General features: G+C 46.1%; 2 protein-coding genes across 3 annotated transcripts in view; one reads left to right on the forward strand and one right to left on the reverse strand.

Moving 5' to 3' along the window:
• Positions 1–14,187, reverse strand: part of dhfr (dihydrofolate reductase) — a 40,363-nt gene extending 26,176 nt beyond the window's left edge. Inside the window, exons 1-3 of one of the 2 annotated variants that reach the window (XM_067982167.1) lie at positions 14,021–14,187; positions 11,332–11,381; positions 1,987–2,092 (exon numbers count right to left, since the gene is read on the reverse strand). In XM_067982167.1, the coding sequence (XP_067838268.1) occupies positions 1,987–2,092; positions 11,332–11,381; positions 14,021–14,112 (248 nt within the window). In that variant the 5' untranslated portion in view covers positions 14,113–14,187. Of the gene's footprint in view, positions 1–1,986; positions 2,093–11,331; positions 11,382–12,684; positions 12,851–14,020 lie in introns of those variants that run through there. The other variant, XM_067982168.1, reaches the window with a different exon arrangement.
• Positions 14,188–18,022: 3,835 nt separating this feature from the next.
• msh3 (mutS homolog 3 (E. coli)) overlaps positions 18,023–19,126 on the forward strand; it is a 292,863-nt gene continuing 291,759 nt past the window's right edge. Inside the window, exon 1 of the mRNA XM_067982781.1 lies at positions 18,023–18,258. Within this exon, the coding sequence (XP_067838882.1) occupies positions 18,091–18,258 (168 nt within the window). The 5' untranslated portion in view covers positions 18,023–18,090. The remainder of the gene's footprint in view (positions 18,259–19,126) is intronic.

Below are 19,126 nucleotides of genomic sequence, written 5' to 3' on the forward strand. Positions count from 1 at the left end.
TTTATTCATTATTCCATCATTTTATTTGCCATGATGGATCACTGCAGCCAGCCCACACAAAATTTTAAAGTCTTTTCTTTTTAATCCACTTTTCACACAATTAAAACGCAAAGACATTATGACGTGACTTATCCACATCACTGAACTCACCAGATCAAGACTATGCCTTAGATTTACTGACCATGCAGGTGCGCCTAATGTGCGAGCAGCCTTGTTTTTGATGAGCAATATTAGGTGCTGTGGCAATTTAACAAGTTACCTTATCAGCAGCCCATCAGAGTGGGTGTGTATGAAACAAGACATCACATTGGCAACACCTGAAGGATTAAACAAGCTGCTTATCATTTTTTTAAAAATTAAACTGACAAAGCATAGCCTCTTGGATCCCAGTGTAAGTTTTCAAACTGAATACCTCACTTACTTTTATTTTAGGAATTTTATTTTAAGGAACAGGAAAAGGCCACTAGGTTCAAAAAGCATACCTGTTTTTGACTGATCTCAATGCCACCTCACAATATCACCGATTTTCATCTCCCTCCAAAACCATATGTTAGTATCTGCTCTGCAATCCAAACTTATTATGAACGACAGTGTCCACCAGTTCACAAGAAGCATTCCACAACCAGTGGACACTGGATGGGGTTGACTGCTTTCTTCTAAAAACTGTGATTTAAGATACCATATATTTATTTTGGGATATTAGTTTGGACAGACCATATGGGTGCTTATAGATGCTTGTCGTGACACTGGGGTTGCCGAATGCCACCTACTACAATTCTGTACAAATAAGGACAATTGCCCAACTCCCAGGTGCAAGTTGGTAAAAATTTTGTTTGGATGATGGAGATGGTTCTGTAATTCTCACCACCCTGCAGATCTTTGCTGATTTTGTATGTAATCCTTTTTTTAAAAAACAAAATGTTCTTACTGCAAATACAGGTACTGCCATTGAAAGTTCAAAATGATCTTAGTTTCTCCTGTGTGTACGGTCCTTTTCTCTGGGTCTCCCTCTTCTTAATTCTGAATCACAGTGCACTTCAAAATGCCGGAAAATACACCAAAAAGTATAAGAAAAATAAAGCTTAGGCATCAAGAAGAGGCAAATAAATCCACTCCCCTGATGGTTCAGCGAGCTTAGTCAGTTGGTAGCTGATCCGCAGTCTATGCCAAGTTAGCCAGCACATCTGGGGTAGCAGTAAGGACTCAGCGATTGTCCTCAACAACCCTGGGACAGGGAAGAAGGGGGATTGAAAAAATGGCCACGGTTCCTGCTCCTGATCGTTATCCAGTTACCCTCTGGAACTGCACTGTGGGGGGCATTGGGCATGGGCAAGGGCAAGATCAGACTCCTTTCATTTCTCCCTCATGATTGAATAGTTTACTGACACTCAGAGTAAAGGCTTACACTTGAATAAACACCACTTGGACAGCACCCACTGAACCTACCCAGTAAGGGGTCAACACCGTCGAGAAAAGAAGGTAGGAGATGGGGAGAAACAATAGCAACAAACCAAGTTAGGTAAAACTAAAGAGGGAATAACACCACATCCACACAAAATGCTACATAATACTGCAATACTGAGCCATTCTTTTGTGTTCATTTGTCCAAATAATAGAAAGCAGTGTTGTTCCCTAAAACGGGGAAAGTAGTCATTGTATTTTCATCAACTAAATTAAAATTCTTATAGTGACCGAAACAAAAATCAGGCTAAAATTCGAGATAAAGAGATGAGACTAAATCTAGAATGATTTAAAGACTACAACAGCACATAGAAGTGGAAGTCAGTTCAATCATGTCAATGTGTTATGTATTTTGGGTAATTATATGAAAGGTGGAGGAGCAGATTCTTTCATAATTTTTTTCACCTTAGTATCAATAATAAAAGGTGCAGTGTTCATTTTCTAGTGTAAATCAGATTAGATATTATGAAGAAAATATTGCAGTTTCCCTTTACCAGAAACAAATGCCAGCTCTCAGATACTTACTTAAGTTCTCTGCTGAGTACTATATTTATTCGGTCTTTAAGGGGTCTGTTCTTCTCAGGAATAGAGAACCAGGTTTTCCGACCCATTATGACGGCATTGCATTTCCCTGTTAGGAGTACAAACATAACGTGTCATTTTTATAGGAGGAGTGTGAGGATATAAAAAAAACTAATAAGTGCAGCTGATCCTAGTCAGACTAGACTGCATCGTCTGCCTCCCACTGAACACCAATGGCCATCTCAAGTATGTCCTGACTTTGAGGTTTCCTTTTTATTCCTTCATGGGGATGTGGGCGTCGCTGGCAAGGCCAGCATTTATTGCCCATCCCTAATTGCCCTCGAGAAGGTTGTGGTGAGCCACCTTCTTGAACCGCTGCAGTCCATGTGGTGAAGGTTCTCCTACAGTGCTGCTAAGTAGGGAGTTCCAGGATTTTGACCCAGCGACAATGAAGGAACGGTGATATATTTCCAAGTCGGGATAGTGTATGACTTGGAGGGAAACGTGCAGGTGGTGGTATTCCCACGTGCCTGCTGCCCTTGTCCTTCTAGGTGGTAGAGGTCACGGGTTTGGGAGGTGCTGTCGAAGAAGCCTTGGCGAGTTGCTGCAGTGCAACCTGTAGATGGTACACACTGCAACCACGGTGCGCCGGCCAAACCTATAACACCTGAATATAGATGGGGAGCCAGGGTCATGGTCAGCTTGGCTACAGTTGCCCATTTAGTAATTTTACCCCAGCAAAATGGGTATAAAGCAGCATCCAAAGTAAAAAAATAAAAGCAGTGTAACAGTGACACACAGTGGCAGAAAATCAATACTGCAGATGGCCAATATATTAATACTCTCAAACCGGGCACTCAAACTAGGAAGAGAAGCTAAATACAAAGAAACAGGAGTAAGCCATTCAGTCCCTCGAGCCTGTTCCACCATTCAAATAGATCATGGCTGATCTGTACCTCAACTCTATTTACCTGCCGTAGCTCCATATCCCTTGACACCCATACCTGACAAAAGTCTATTTACCTCAGTCTTGAAAGCTCAAATTGTCCCAGCATCCACAACCTTTTGAGGGAGAGTTCAAAATTTCTACTGCCCTTTGTGTGAAGAAGTGGTTTCGGATTTCACTCCTGAATGGCCTGGCTCTAATTTCAAGATTATTCCCCCTTGTTCTGGATTCCCCCACCAGAGGAAATAGTTCTCTATTTCTACCCTATCGAATTCTTTTATCATTTTAAACACCTCGATTAGATCACTCCTCTATTTTCTGAACTCAAGGGAATACAAGCTAAGTTTATGCAACCTGTCCTCATAATGTAACCCTTTTGGCCCTGGTATCATTCTGGTGACACAAAACCAGCGAGCCAATAACATAATAATTCTCCTTCTCATTTATTAATCAATGAAGACAGGGGATCAAGGAAATAGTTTCTGGATTATCTATCCATTGCTGAGCAATTGTTGCAACAGAATGAACAAACTGTGACGCTCACGAGAGATCATAGAATGATACAGCACAGAAGGAGGCCATTGGGCCCATCGTGCCTGGGCTGGATCTTTGAACGAGCCATCCAATTATTTCCACTCCCCTACTTTTTCCCCAAAGCCCTGCAAATTTTTCCATTTCACATATTTATCCAATTCCCTTTTGAAAGTTACAATTGAATCCGCTTCCACCATCTTTTCAGGTAGTGCATTCCAAATCACAACAACTCGCTGCGTAAATTTTTTCCCCTCATGTCGCCTCTGGTTCTTTTACCAATTACCTTAAATCTGTACCGAACCTTCTGCCATTCACTTATTCTTGTGAATAAGGCAAATGAGCTGAGGGCACAGGAAGTATATTATAGCTATTACTGAAACATGGCTTAAAGAGGGGCAGGAATGGCAACTCAACATTCCCGGTTGCAGGGTTTTCAGACGAGATAGAGAGAGGGGTAAAAAAAGGAGGGGGGGGGGGGGTTTGAAATATTGGTTGAAGAAACAATTACAGCCGTGAGGCGGGATTTTATGTTAGAAGGATTATCAAATGAGGTCATATGGGTTGAACTGAAGAACAAAACAGTGGCAATCACATTGCTGGGAGTGTACTATAGAACCCCAAATAGTCAGAGGGAGATAGAAGAGCAAATATGTAGGCAGATTTCTGAGAAGTACAAAAACAATAGGGCAGTAATAGTAGGGGATTTCAACTACCCTAATATTAACTGGGATAGAATCAGTGTAAAAGGTATAGAGGGCTTAGAATTCCTAAAATGCATTCAGGAGAACTTTTTTAGCCAGTACGTAGCAAGCCCAACGAGAGAGGGAGCAGTTCTGGACTTAATTTTAGGAATGAAGCTGGGCAAGTGGAAGAAGTATCAGTGGGAGAGCATTTTGGTGGTAGTGATCATAATTCAGTTAAAATTAGCAAAGTTATGGAAAAGGACAAAGATAGAACAGGAGAAAAAGTTCTCAATTGGGAAAAGGCCAATTTTACTAAGCTAAGATGTGATTTGGCAAAAGTGGACTGGAAACAGCTACTTGAAGATAAATCAGTGTCAGAGCAGTGGGAGGGATTCAAGGAGGAGATAGTGAGGGTTCAGAGCAAATATGTTCCCACAAAGAAAAAGGGTGGGACTCCCAAACCTAGAGCCCCCTGCATGTCAAGGAGCATACAGGGTAGGAAAAGGCAAAAAAGGGAAGCTTATGTCAAATACCAAGAGCTCAATACTGCAGAAAGCCGAGAGGAGTACAGAAAGTCCAGGGGTGAAATTAAAAAGGAAATTAGGAAACCAAAGAGAGGGCATGAAAAAATATTGGCAAGTAAAAGCAAGGAAAACCCAAAGATATTTTATAAATACATAAAGAGCAAGAGGATAACTAAAGAAAGAGTAGAACCAATTAGAGACCAAAAAGGTAACCTGTGCGTGAAGGCGGAAGATGTGGGTATGGTTCTTAATGAATACTTTGCGTCTGTCTTCATAAAAGAGGGGGACGATGCAGAGATTGTAGTTAAGGAGGAGGAGTGTGAAATATTGGATGGGATAAAAATAGTGAGAGAGGAAGTATTACGGGGATTAGCATCTTTGAAAGTAGATAAATCACCAGGCCCAGATGAAATGTATCCCAGGCTGTAAAGAAAAGCAAGGGAGGAAATAGCGGAGGCTCTGACCATCATTTTCCAATCCTCTCTGACTACATGCGTGGTGCCGGAGGATTGGAGGACTGCTAACCTTGTACCGTTCTTTAAAAAGGAGAAAGGGATAGACCGAGTAATTACAGGCCAGTCAGTCCAATCTCGGTGGTGGGCAAATTATTGGAAACAATTCTGAGGGACAGTATTATTCGTCATTTAGAAAGGCACGGATTACTCAAGGACAGTCAGCATGGATTTGTTATGGGAAGGTCGTGTCTGACCAACTTGACTGAATTTTTTTTGAGGAGGTAACAAGGAGGGTCGATGAGAGTAGCACGTTTGATGTAATCTACATGGATTTTAGCAAGGTCCCACATGGCAGACTGGTCAGGGAAATAAAAGCCCTTGGGATCCAAGGGAAAGTGGCAAGTTGGATCTAAAATTGTCTCAGTCGCAGGAAGCAAAGGATAATGGTCGACGTGTGTTTTTGTGACTGGAAGGCTGTTTCCAGTGGGGTTCCACAGGGCTCAGTACTAGGTCCCTTGCTTTTCATGGTATATATTAATGATTTAGACTTCAATGTAGGGGGCATGATTAAGAAATTTGCAGATGATACAAAAATTGGCTGTGTGGTTGATAGCGAGGAGGAAAGTTGTAGACTGCAGGCAGATATCAATGGACTGGTCAGGTGGGCAGAAAAGTGGCAAATGGAATTCAATTCAGAGTAATGTGAGGTAATGCATTTGAGGAGGGCAAACAAGACAAGTGAATACACAATAAATGGGAGGATACTGAGAGGTTTGAATGAACAGAGGGTCCTTGAAGTGCATGTCCACAGATCCCTGATGGTAGCAGGGCAGGTAGATAAGGTGGTTAAGAAGGCACACGGGATACTTTCCTTTATTAGCCGAGGCATAGAATAAAAGAGCAGGGAGGTTATGCTTGAACTGTATAAAATACTATTTAGGCCACAGCTAGAGTATGCACTTGAAATGCCGTATTCTACAAGGTTACGGACCAAGAGCTGGAAAGCGGGATTAGGCTGAATCGCTCTCTTTCGGCTGGCACAGACACGATGGGCCGAATGGCCTTCCTCTATCCCGTAAATTTCTATGATTCCATGCCACGGGAAACAGTTTATCCTTATTTACTCTATCAAAACCCTTCATGATTGAATACTTCTATCAAATCTCCCCTTAACCTTCTCTGCTGTTAAGGAGAACAACCCCAGTTTCTCCAATCTTTCCACATAACTGAAGTTTTTCATCCCTGGTACCATTCCAGTAAATCTCTTCTGCATCCTCTCAAAGGCCTTGACATCCTTCCTAAAGTGTGGTGCCCAGAATTGAACACAATACTCCAGCTGAGGCCTAACTAGTGCTTTACAAAGGTTTAGCATAACTTCCTTGCTTTTGTACTCAATGGGCCCGATTTTACCAGGGGTGCGGGTTGGCAGCGGGTGGTCGGGCGGGCTCGAGGAAAACGCGCCGGCCAAATTGAGTGCGTTGCGCACGCGATCGCGGGATGATTGATGTGATTAGCCGGCAGTTACGGGTTCCGCGCTTCTCAGTTGCGTGCCGGCGGCCTGCGCATGCGCATTGACGTCTGAGCGATGGTTGCGCTCTATTTAAAGGGGCAGTCCACCAAAGCCCCTCCAGCCACAAACTACACTCCATCAAGGATGGAGGAGCACAGGGGTAAGGCTGCTCCCCGTTTCACGGACCACGCCCTCCAGGTGCTGCTGGACGGGGTCCGCATGAGGAGGGAGATGCTGTTCCCCACGGATGGAAGGAGGTGCCCTGCCAGCGCCACCAAGAGGGCATGGGAGGAGGTGGCCGCGGAGGTCACAAGCAGGGGAAACACCACCCGCACTTCGATTCAGTGCCGCAAGAGATTCAATGACCTCACCAGGTCCGGAAAAGTGAGTACACTAACGCACTCTGCATCACTCCGTCTTCCACATCACCTCAACCACCTCACAACCCCATCTCCACTGACAGCACTGCGCTCCCGCACCAATCCTCACAGCCACCCAACTATCAGCCTCACAGTGCCTGCACGTACCCACCGTCCCTGTCCCCACTCGACCACTACCACACACCCCAATGCCCATACAATGGGATGGCCATGTGGCACACGCATCCTCCCATCCATCTGGCACACGCTCAACCCAATCACACCAATGCTTGAAGCGTCTCACATTGTAATCATCACTCAATAACGTTTTTGTGTTTTGCCCTCACAGGAGAAGAGGGCCAGGAACGCACGCGATAGGGCACGCACGGGAGGGGGCCCGCCACACAAGATGGCCCTGACAGACGCCGAGGTCGAGGCACTGGAGATCAGCCGCACGCTGCATTGCCTGTCGATGACGGATGGCGAGTCTGGTTCTGGCGAAACGGCCGGGAAGGGAAAGCTGGCACTCATCACTCATGATCGTGAATGATCGTAGCATCACATGGCATATGCCGCACCGCCACATTTGGTCACATGCCTGATATTTCCCTCTGTTCTCTTGCAGGACCGTCTGCGATCGACGTCTCGGTTGAGGGCGATTCCTCAGAGGACATGCCCGTCTCTGAGGGTGCATCGTCACACATGAGCCTTGCATCCACCAGCGCAGATACACACACCTCGGTGGGTCCCCCCCCCTCAGCTAGTTGGGATTGCACATGGTGAGTCACCGCGCACACGTGAGCATGAGCAGACCCTGGTGGCAGGGTCAGCCGCGGAGGGTCCGCATCGGTGGGAGCACTCTTCTCCAGGCTTTGCTCAGCCGGACCCAGATGCTGAACCCAGGGGGCCACCTGTCAAAAGGAGAGTCGTCGAGGGGCACCAGAACATTGCTGAGGTACTGGGAGAGGTGCCACACGCACTCTCCACAATCGCACGGAGGATGGAGGAGTCCAACTCCTGCATGAGGGGAATGGTGGCACAGGTGCAGGAGGGTATCGCCAAGATAGTGTTGCAGGGACGTGAAGGCATCTCTGAGATAGTGTCGCGGGTAGCTGTGGGAACGTCTGCGGTGGAGGACAGGCTAGCCTCCCTCGAGCGTCACGCACAGCTCACCAATGAGTCCATCCAGGCCCTCACAACGGCTGTTCGGATTCAGGGTGAACAGCATTCTGCCGCCATCAACAGGTTGACAGATACATTGGAGGTGGCCTTGCAAGGTCTCACCCACGTCATCCAAACTGCCGTCCAGCAGGGTGGAAGGGGTGATGTGGGCCTTGGCCATGAGAGGGAAGATGGTGAACGGGGAAATGGAAGTGTGGACGCTACTCAAGGCGCCCCCAAGTCTCACCCGTTGCCCCCCTCTCAACCAGTGCCCGCAATAGTCCATCCTCTCCAGGTGGCCGAGTCTGCCCCTGCACAGGTGCAGGAGGAGCAGTCTGTGGAGGTGCCCTCACAGGCACCGAAACCCAGGGGGCGTCGGCTCAAAGCATCTACCCGGTCAGGGCACGAACAGGAGCAACCTGCCACCACCTCTGCTGGAGCCACAGGGGTAGCACCACGTAGGGGGTCCCGAAAACGAACACCTAAAGTTCCGTGAGCACACAGGGATTGCACCAGGGTATTTGTCGTTTTTAAAAAATTTTCTACTCTTTGAATGTCACCACAAAATAAACTCACTTTTTCTCACCAATGCTGCCACCTCTTGTCCATAATTCTGCGGCTTGTGCAATATGTCCCTTCCGTGCGCCTCATCATGACGACGACCACCCCGTCCCACCCATTGGGCATAATCCAGTGGGTGCAGGTGTACAGGCACCACTCTTCTGTGGAGGGAGCCTGTATGGACCCTCGTCTGTGCACGTTATGACATGTGAACGCCTCACACAGTGTGATGTTAGGAGAACCGTTGGCATATGAGTGCCTCCCTGGCCTGACGAGCACGCAGGTGAGCCGGTGTTCGGCGCATGGGTCGTTCCTCCTCCTCTCCCTCTTCCTCCTCATTGTCGTCCTCAATGTGGGTGGCGGGTGTGCATGGGGCCTCCTCCAGCGGCACCCCTCTCTGTAGTGCCATGTTATGCAGGGCACAGCAGACAACTATAATTCGTCCCACTCTGAATGGCGTGTATTGGAGTGCTCCCCCGGAACGATTAAGGCACCTGAAGCGCATCTTGAGCAGCCCTATAGCCTGCTCAATTGTAGACCTGGTAGCAATGTGGCTGTCATTATCCAGACGCTGTGGCTCGGTAATGGGGTTCCTCAGAGGTGTCATAAGCCACGTGTGCAGGGGATATCCCTTGTCGCCGAGGAGCCAGCCGTTGCCGGCGTTGGGTGCGTGGAAGAGGGGCGGGACGGTGGACTCCCTGAGGACGAAGGCATCGTGGCAGCTGCCAGGGTATCTGGCGCACACGTGTAGGAATCTCTGGCGGTGGTCACAAATGAGCTGGGCGTTCATGGAGTGATACCCTTTCCTGTTGATAAACAGCCCTGGCTCATGTGGAGGTGCCCGTATTGCTATGTGGGTGCAATCGATTACACCCTGCACCCGTGGGAAGCCAGCCACATCATGGAATCCAACCGCCCTCTCCGTCTGGCTGCGCTCATCCATGGCGAAGTTGATGTCGTTCGAGGCCCTGCGGAACAACCCATCGGTGACCTGCCTTATGCACTTGTGTGCAGACGACTGACAGACCCCGGTGATGTCCCCCGTGGCACCCTGGAAGGATCCGGAGGCGAAGAAGTTGAGGGCAGTGGTGACTTTGACGGCGACGGGTAAGAAGATGCTGCTTGGTCCATCCGGGAGCAGCTCGTCATTGAGGAGGCTGCAGATGTCGGCGACTACCTGGCGAGTGACTCTGAGCCTCCGTATGCACTGCTGCTCAGAGAGGTCCATGAAGCTGAGCCTCGGTCTGTAGACCCTGTGCGGAGGGTAGTGCCTCCTGCGATGCATCTCTCTCTGCGGATGCCCTCCATCCTGCTGTGCAGGTGGATGTGCCGCAGCACCGTGTTGTGGGGATGCACGTCTGAGGCGGACGGCGTGGACTGCGAGGCTGGTCATGCTGTTCGTCCTCCGAGGATGTCAACGCAGCACCCATCTGGCAGGTTTAGGTTTGCGGGGTTGTGCACGCTAGAAAAGTGTGTCCTCGCACAGGGGTTGGACTTCCACGCCGGTGAATCTTCTTGCTTGGAGGAGGGTGGTGGAGGGCAGGCGTTGCCCAATGTTACGGAGTGTCCTCCTGCGTTGGTGAAGGCTCTCCCCCCCACCTGTGGAATGCACCTTGGCAGCTGCCACAGGCTGCTGGCTGCAACACGTCCGTTGAGAGTGTGAGTGTTTCCCCCAGTATGGGAAACAGTCTCATTTCACTGTAAAATCCGACACCTGTTAAATAAACAGCTCAATCAGGTCATTTAATGACCTGAAATACCAAGATAAATACACTCAAGTGGAACCCCGCTGGCTTTAATTGCCTGCGGGATTCCCACCAGCGGGGCCAACGCACGCACCCCTGCACGTCAGCGCGCAACCCGGAAGTGGGCGGGATCGAGGCGCGATCCGGTCCCGCTCCTCGAAACCGGGATTTTAGAGGCCCCCCCCGCCGAGAACGCACCCGGAACCGGGTGCTAAAATCGAGCCCAATGCCTCTATTAATAAAACCCACAATCCCGTTTGCTTTTTTAACAGCCTCCTCAACTTGTCCTGCCACCTTCAAAGATTTGTGTATGTGCACTCCCAGGCCTTTCTGTTCCTGCACCCCCTTTAAAATTGTATCATTTAGTTTATATTGCCTCTCCTCATTCTTCCTACCAAAATGCATCACTTCACACTTCTCTGCATTAAATTTCATCATGTGTCTGCCCATTTCACCAGTCTGTCTATGTCGTCCTGAAGTCTATTACTATCCTCCACATTGTTTACTACATTTCTGAGTTTCGTGTCATCTACAAACTTTGAAATTATACCCTCTATACCCAAGTCCAGGTCAGTTATATAGATCAAAAAAAGCAGTGTTCCCAACTATAACCCCTGGGGGACACCACGGTATACTTCCCTCCAGTCTGAAAGACAACCGTTCACCACTACTCTCTGCTATCTGACCTTAGCCAATTTCATATCCATTGCAGCCACTGTCCCTTTAATTCCATGGGCTTCAATTTTGCTAACAGATAGCAGTCAAATTCAACTATCTATTGCTGAGATAATGAATAAGCTGTGCCACTCAGTGGGGACAGCAGTCACATTCTATGATATTCAGTAAAATTCTTGGAAGTGTTGGTAATACCTTCGACTGATGGTGTGGAGGTCATCTTCCGAAAATGGCTGAATTCTTTGCTAAAAGTTAAAAGAGCACAAATTTGAAACAATCCTTCAAGGGGATAATGCCTTATTTTAACAATAAAGTTGACTTAATAAAAATTTTTTCTTTAAAAAGAATGAATTATGTATTTAACTATTTATGTAACACTTCTTTTAACACTTTGCAATTAACCAGTTGATGTGCTGGTTTACATAGTCATGTTTCACTTTTTTCGATTAACATGTGCCTCTATAGCTACAATATTACCGGAGTGCAATCTCTAAATATGTGAATCCACCAAAATTTTTATAAGTGAGAAAAATCAATTAGGTAGCACCCTAACTCATGGCTGGCAATGGACTTTATGATACATGAGGTGGGTTCAGAGGGTTGCACTATTTGTCACTCCAGGGTAGCTTCCTGATAGGAAGGTGCTGCAGCATACCTGGAGTGAGTCTGAGACATATATGGTAAGAATTGAAATGATCACAGCCGCTGGAAGTGCTGCGCCTATGGTGGAACATATGAACATACAAAAATGACAGACTGGTAGAGCTCAGCTGGTCAAACATCCATTTCTCATATCGTCATGATGAAACTGAGCATTTTGACACCTATCACGCCTCCATAATCTCCTGGTAGTGGGAAAAAAACGCTAGGCCGATTCAGAGCAAAAATTCTGGGAAATTCCTCTCTGACCGCCCCCCCCCCCCACCACTCCTGAGATGATCAAAACGAGTTCCAGGAGACTAGTGACTATGAGACTCATCGCCCAATGCCTGAACTACCTTTGAAAGATGTGGTATCAGCCACAGCCAGGAACTCACCCAGCTCCCTTTTGAACACTTGCAGCAAGTCTGTACTCAAAGCACGAGCGGCAACTTATCCAAGTGGTCAATGGCCTTCTGCGAAAAGGAAAACCTCCTGCATCTAATCTTGTTCTATGCATGTATATCCTATACATATGTTCCTGGTTTCAATCTAAACCATTCTAATCAAATAGTCTATCCGCATAATCATTGTAATAATCCTTTAATTATTTTAAAGATCTCAATCAAATCTCCTCGTAGTCGAAGCTTTTCGAAAATAAAAAGATCCAACTCTCTAAGCCTATTGTGGTAACTAAGGTCCATTAAGCTAGGCATCAGTCGAGTGCCTCTTCTCTCAACTTTTCCTAAGGCCTCTATATCACCCACCACGCGAGGGGGCCAAAACTGGACACGGTATTACCGATGAGGCCTAACCTTATCCAAGGAAAGTATACGGCCAGAAATCGCCCTGAGCAGTGAGGTAATGCTCACCGCAGCTCCTGCGGATTAAATTAACGAAAATACTTACTGCGGGCTCTGTGGCGTCGAATTGCTTGAACTTTAAAAAAATTGTGCGCTATCAACCCTGCCTCTGAGCAGCGTGAGTTGCCGCGCAGCTGGAAAAGTCTGCAAGTGGAGATGACACGGCCACAAAATCTGTCAGGAGGAGAAGTCACGCCCACAGATTCAGGCTGCAGTGCTCAAGCAGGCAAGCAGACTTCATTCATTTAAAGTTAGTAATCTGTATGTCATTGTAAATAAAAATTTACATTTTTTAAATAAAAAGCCAAAGAAATAATTGAATAATTAAAGAGATAGAAGGGAAAATAATTTTTTAAAAATAAACAAAACTATTAAAATAAGAAGTAATATGAAACTGCACATTTTTAAAAGTTAATTTTTAGTTGTTTGGCAGTCATTAAGGCTTATCATGCTGTTAAAACTTAGTTTAGACCTGGTATTTTTAGGTATGCCCGTTTGGTGGCGATATTCGTTACTTTCCAGCTGGGCAGATAAGTAAGTTGGTGCTTTTTCAATGATTTCTCTGATTTCAGCGTGCGGTGGTCCTTTAATTCGAAGCCGTCATATTGCCGCTAACCATTAGCAGCAAGTTCCGGATTTCTGCGTTTCACTGCGCGTGTGCGAACGCGGGAACTTGCTCCTTCAACGCGCCACCAAAAACGGAGAGCGCTGTTGATCTCCTCCGTTATTTCGGGAGCAATTTCTGGCCCATGGTGATGTGTTGGGAATATGGATCCAACGGAGGTTAGCGAATACGTGGAATACGAAAATTGCCCGGGAAGCCATCCTATCAGCTCCTTGTGGCCACTACTAGGATTTTCCACCAGAAGTGACGTCTCCATTGAATACATCCACCCAAATATAGGCGGGCATATTCAAACAACATATTAATGATAGCAAAACATCATACAAATCTTTTCCTATCATTAACGCCATAGCCACACTGGACACTTGGAATGCCAGTAAGTTCTTTGCGTTCAGTGTTACTAAAGTGGGCAGAAGGGGATTTAAAATGTAAAAAAATTGAAATGCCCGCCGCAAGAAATGCAATCAATTGCAGGGCAATCCCAACGGGCTCCTGATGCCGGATGTAAGAAGGGTAGACACATTTTCTAGGTCTGGAGGAGTGCGGCCCTTTTAAAGCACAAGGCGGAAACCTCTCCCAGAGCCCGGGAAATTCAATGGGGGTCAGTAGCGCGACTGTCGGGTGGGACACGGAAAATTGCGACGATTAAACCCCACTTGGGGCTGGCGGATTAACTCTGGTCACTCACTGTGCCCGCAGCAGGCACTGGGCTCGGGCTCACCTGCCTCAGTCAGTGAGACGTTCGTGCATTAATTACCTTAATCTTATCGGATGCCAGGGGAGGTTCCCGTCTTTGCCGATCCCCATGTTCGGACAAACAGCGACGATGGAATTAATTAAACGGGGCATCTTTACCACGGTTTGTGACCAGGGAACAGAGAGCGACCAAACCACAAAGGGGATCAATCTGCTCTGGAGCGCGGCAAAAACAGCGCGCCAAAATAACGTCACACAGGATCGCTCAATGGCAAACTCGCTGACCCAAACTGTTACATTTTACACATGAGACCAATGACCCCTTCTTGTTCCTGTTTACATTATTATTGTGAGGCTTAATGTGAATGTACATAGTTGACTGAGATTTTATTGATTTCTTCAATTCTTTTTCTTCATTTATATAACAGATGAAGAAAAACTGGAAATAAAAGGCATTAGCATCAATCTTTTAATAGCGCAAATTGGCTGTGTTTGAACTTCACGCTGAAATATTTTGCACTGTTTTGTCACGGTTTGATAAATAGAGGCCTTGAATCTGTAGCTCAGCTGCTTTATTGATATGGTGTTACTCGCTTCTCGACAGTAAAAGCAGTAGTGAGCACAAGACAAAACTTTGGAAAGTGCCTAATTCTAGGCATTATTATTATCAGATAATCTGTTTGTGATATTGGTTAAAGGATAAATATTGGCCAGGATACCAGGAGACCTACTCCACCTCCGTAACATTGCTGGTCTCTGCCCCTGCCTCAGTTCATCTGCTGCTGAAACCCTCATGCATGCCTTTGTTACCTTTAGACTTGACTATTCTAATGCTCTCCTGGCCGGCCTCCCATCTTTCACCCTCCATAAACTTGCGCACATCCAAAACTCTGCTGCCTGTATCCCAACTTGCAACAAGTCTGGTTCACCCATCACCCCTGTGCTCACTGACCTACATTGGCTCTTGGTCTGACAACGACTTGATTTTAAAATTCTCATCCTTGTTTTCAAATCCCTCCTTGGCCTCGCCCCTCCCTATCTCTGTAACTTCCTCCAGCCCTACAACCCTTCGAGAACTCTGCATTCCTCCAATTCTTGCCTCTTGCGCATCCCCAATTTTAATCACTCCACCATTGGCGTCCGTACCTTCAGCTGTCTAGGCCCTAAGCTCTGGAATTCCCTCCCTAAACCTCCCCGTCTCTCTACCTCTCCTTCTTTAAGGTGCTCCTCAAAATCTACCTCTTTGGCCTCAAGCTTTTGGTCACCTGTCTTAATACCTCCTTATGTGGCTTGGTGTCAAATTTTGTTTGATAATGGTCCCGTGAAGTGCTTTGGGACGTTTTACTATGTTAAAGGCGCTATATAAATGCAAGTTGTTGTTTGTTGTTTACTCTTTTTCGAATAGTGCCATGGGATCTTTTACGTCCACCTGAGAAGGCAAACAGGGCCTCGGCTTATCTCTTCTTAAAGACGGCACCTCCGACAGTGCAGCACTCGCTCAGTACTGCACTGAAGTGTCAACTTAGATTACTGGAGTGGGACTTAAATCTATAACCTTGTGTACCACTGAAATAAATATTTCCTGATATTTTGGACTTTTTAATAACCATATTTTGCCCACAGAAAACTTCACCAATCTAGAGAAAACTGGACAACTTGGAAGATTGACTTGATTCACTTTCAGCATCAGGCCAATGTTTGATAATGCTGTCTGTGTCCTTGTTATACCTAAACTACCACTATGAATGAGGCACATTGAATGATGTCACTTCAGTTACGCTGGTCAGGTGGCAAAGCACATACTGATATTTAGGCTTTATCCGCAGCCTGGGAGCACTGCACATGGACCTGCAAAAACTGTATGAAAGACCATATATAAGCATAGGAATGTACAGGTCCGGAAAAGATCATTGCGGTACATCTGGCTGGTCCCAAGCTGCAATTTCCTCCGCTTAAACATTGGGAAGACCAATTCTCTTCGGCCCCCATGACAAACTCCCTACCCTTACCACCAATTTTGTCCCCCTCCCGAGCCACTGTCTCAGGTTGAACTGGATTGTTTCCAACCTTGCATACTATTTGACCCCAAGCCGAACTTCCAACCCCATATCCTCTCCGTCACAGAGACTGCTACCTACTCCCACCTCTGTAACATTGCCTGCCGTTGCTTGTTCATCTTTAGCTCATCTGCTGTTGAAATCCTTATCCGTGACTTAATCATCTTCAGACTTGACTATTCCAATGCTTTCCTGGCTGACCTCCCATCTTCCATGCTCCGTAAACTTCAGCACATCCAAAACTGCTGTCTGTATCCTATCCTACACCAAGTCCCACTTACCTATTATCCATGTGCTTGCTTACCTACATTGGCTCTGGACTCCTGCACCTCTGTGTATATAAATCCCATCATGGCCTTGTCCTTCCATATCTCTGTAACCTGCCCCATCCTACATCCTCCCCAGAACTCTCCATTACTTCCATTTTGGCCTTGTGCATTTCCCCTTCTCACAATTAGCAGCCGTGCCTTCAGTCGACAAGTTCTACGCTTTGGAATTCCTTCCCTAAACCTCTCTGCCTCTCCATCTTCCTCTCCTCTCCTTAAAATCCACTTCTTTGACTAAATTCTCCTTCTTTGGTTTGGCGTCCATTTTTGTCTGATTACACCTCTGTGAAGTACCTTGAGATGTTTTTCTATGTTAAAGGCGCTATATAAATGTTATTTGTTATCGTTATTATGTTCTCTTGTCCAGTGTAAACATTCCCAGCTTCGGCAGCCTCTCCTCATAATCTAGGTGCCTAATCCTAGCTATCAATTTAGTTGTCCTACACTGCACCTTCTCCAGTACCTGTATACCTTCCCCTAATATGGTGACCAGAATTGTACACACTACTTCAAAGGCTGTACAAACCTTTCCTGAGATTTGTGCTCCAATATAACCAAATATTTGCTCTTTACTGCTTGCTTGTATTATCCACCAAATCCCTCTCCTGTGTTGTGTCCTGTAGAATAATACTATTTAGTTTATATTGCCACTGCCTATTATCCTTTCCCAATCTCATGACTGCATTATTCCACATTATGTTACACCTGGCAATGGTCAGCCCAGCTCTCCAATCTGCTTGGAGCCTCCCTCAGCCTCAGTCGCATCCTAGTACCGATGCAATGGTGATATTCTGCTGTATCATTTTGAGGAAACAAACAAAAAAAAATTGCCAAACCCTATTTTTATGAAGAAGGTGCCCCTTTAATTAATAACAACAAAAACTTGCATTTATATAGCGCCTTTAACGTAGTAAAATGTCCCAAGGCACTTCACATGAGCATTATCAAACAACATTTGACACCAAGCCACATAATGGAGATATTAGGACAGGTGGCCATAAGGTTTTAAGGAGTGTCTTAAAGGAGGAGAGAGAAGTAGAGAGGTGGAGAGGTTTAGGGTGGGAATTCCAGAGCTTAGAGACTAGGCAGCTGAAGACATGGCCACCAATGGTGGAGCGATTAAAATCAGGGTGCGAAAGAGGCAAGAATTGGAGGAGCATAGAGATCTTGGAGGGCTGTAGGGTTGGAGGAGGTCACAGAGATAGGGAGGGGTGAGGCCATGGAGGGATTTCAAAACAAGGGCCGAGAATTTTAAAATCGAGACGTTCCCGGACCGGGAGCCAATGTAGGTCAGCGAGCACAGGGATGATGGGAGAACGGGACTTGGTGCGAGTTAGGATACGGGCAGCAGAATTTTGGATGAGCTCAAGTTTATGGAGGGTGGAAGATGGGAGGCCGGCCAGGAGAGCATTGGAATAGTCCAGTCCAGAGGTAACAAACACATTTCATTACTATGATATAAAATGAGTGCAAACGATAAATGATACATTTTACAATCAGAACACTCTCTAAGTGGTTTTATAAATTGTTCTTAAGTAGAGGTATTAATTGTTGCAATGTAGTGTAATAATCTTTATTGTGGAGAGGGTGCAGCTTTAAGAGAAAGACAACAGCAGCACGTGGGCCGGGTTCGGATTCTGACTCTGACGTGATTTGGCGCCGCCGCCGCCGCTGCAGCAGCTCGGGGATCGACCAGTGTCACTGCTGAGCGACCAACGCATGTGGAAGTGGCCTGCTGGATATTTGCAATGTCCAAGACGAAAGGCCGCGGAAAGAAGAGTGCTGGGAACCAGACTGTGATAAGCAAGTTCTTCCGCTCTATAGTGAGTAAAGATCAATGCAAGGGACAGAGGCAGGAGCGGAAGGAAGACAATGTAGCAACAACCTCCCTCACCTCAGATACACCAGGGCAGCAGGTGAGTTATTGCTCAGTTGCAAGGTGTGCTGTTCACTTTCACTGGTTAATTAAAAAGAACCAGATGCACATTATTGATCCATCCATCTATGTATGTGTGTATATATATATATATACACACACACACACACACACACACACACACACAGAAAATGCATGTTCAGACATGGAAATCAAATTGTAGAGTGATTATGACTGTGCCATATATGTAATACTGTTTTGACAGCTACCCATTTCCTGATGTTTTTGTTCATAATTTTTAAAATATAATTTCTGTTTGTGTTGATTTTCTGTGCTACTTTTGGGCACATTTTCCAGTGTAGGTCTATTGTAAGGATGTAGAAAGTTTCCCAATAGTCACATAGAACCAATCAACCTCAGTCTTGAGCTTGGAATTTGCAGACTGAGGTTATTGTGTGGGAGTTTTGTAACTTTGCTCTTGTTGCTTGTGTATGCACCTGAAACTCCAACAATGCTTGGCAACACTCAAGGTCTGCAAGATGGGGGGTTTGCAGTTTGCATGATGCATAACAATTAAATGAAAGAAAAAAAGGCCACCTGGCTCATCAAACCCAGTTCCTTCACAGACTAGGTATAATTGTCATGGCAAAGAATCTACCACAACTAAAACCTCCGTAAGGTAAAGATAAACAGAAAAGCACTGGAAATCTGATTTGAACCATCAGCCTGTGAAATTTCCTCTAAAAAGGCAATCAAGTTACAACTCCCACTATTCAGTGCTGACTCGTTCTGCATTCCACAAATGACTCATCTCAGCAGGTTAGGAATTGTCATTTTCTGCAGAGTATTTGATCACCTCTCTAAAACCGTATCTGTATATTTTCCAATTCTGTTCTGAAACATAAACA

The sequence above is a fragment of the Heptranchias perlo genome, chromosome 4, assembly GCF_035084215.1.
Source record: "Heptranchias perlo isolate sHepPer1 chromosome 4, sHepPer1.hap1, whole genome shotgun sequence".
Taxonomy (NCBI): Eukaryota; Metazoa; Chordata; class Chondrichthyes; order Hexanchiformes; family Hexanchidae; genus Heptranchias; species Heptranchias perlo.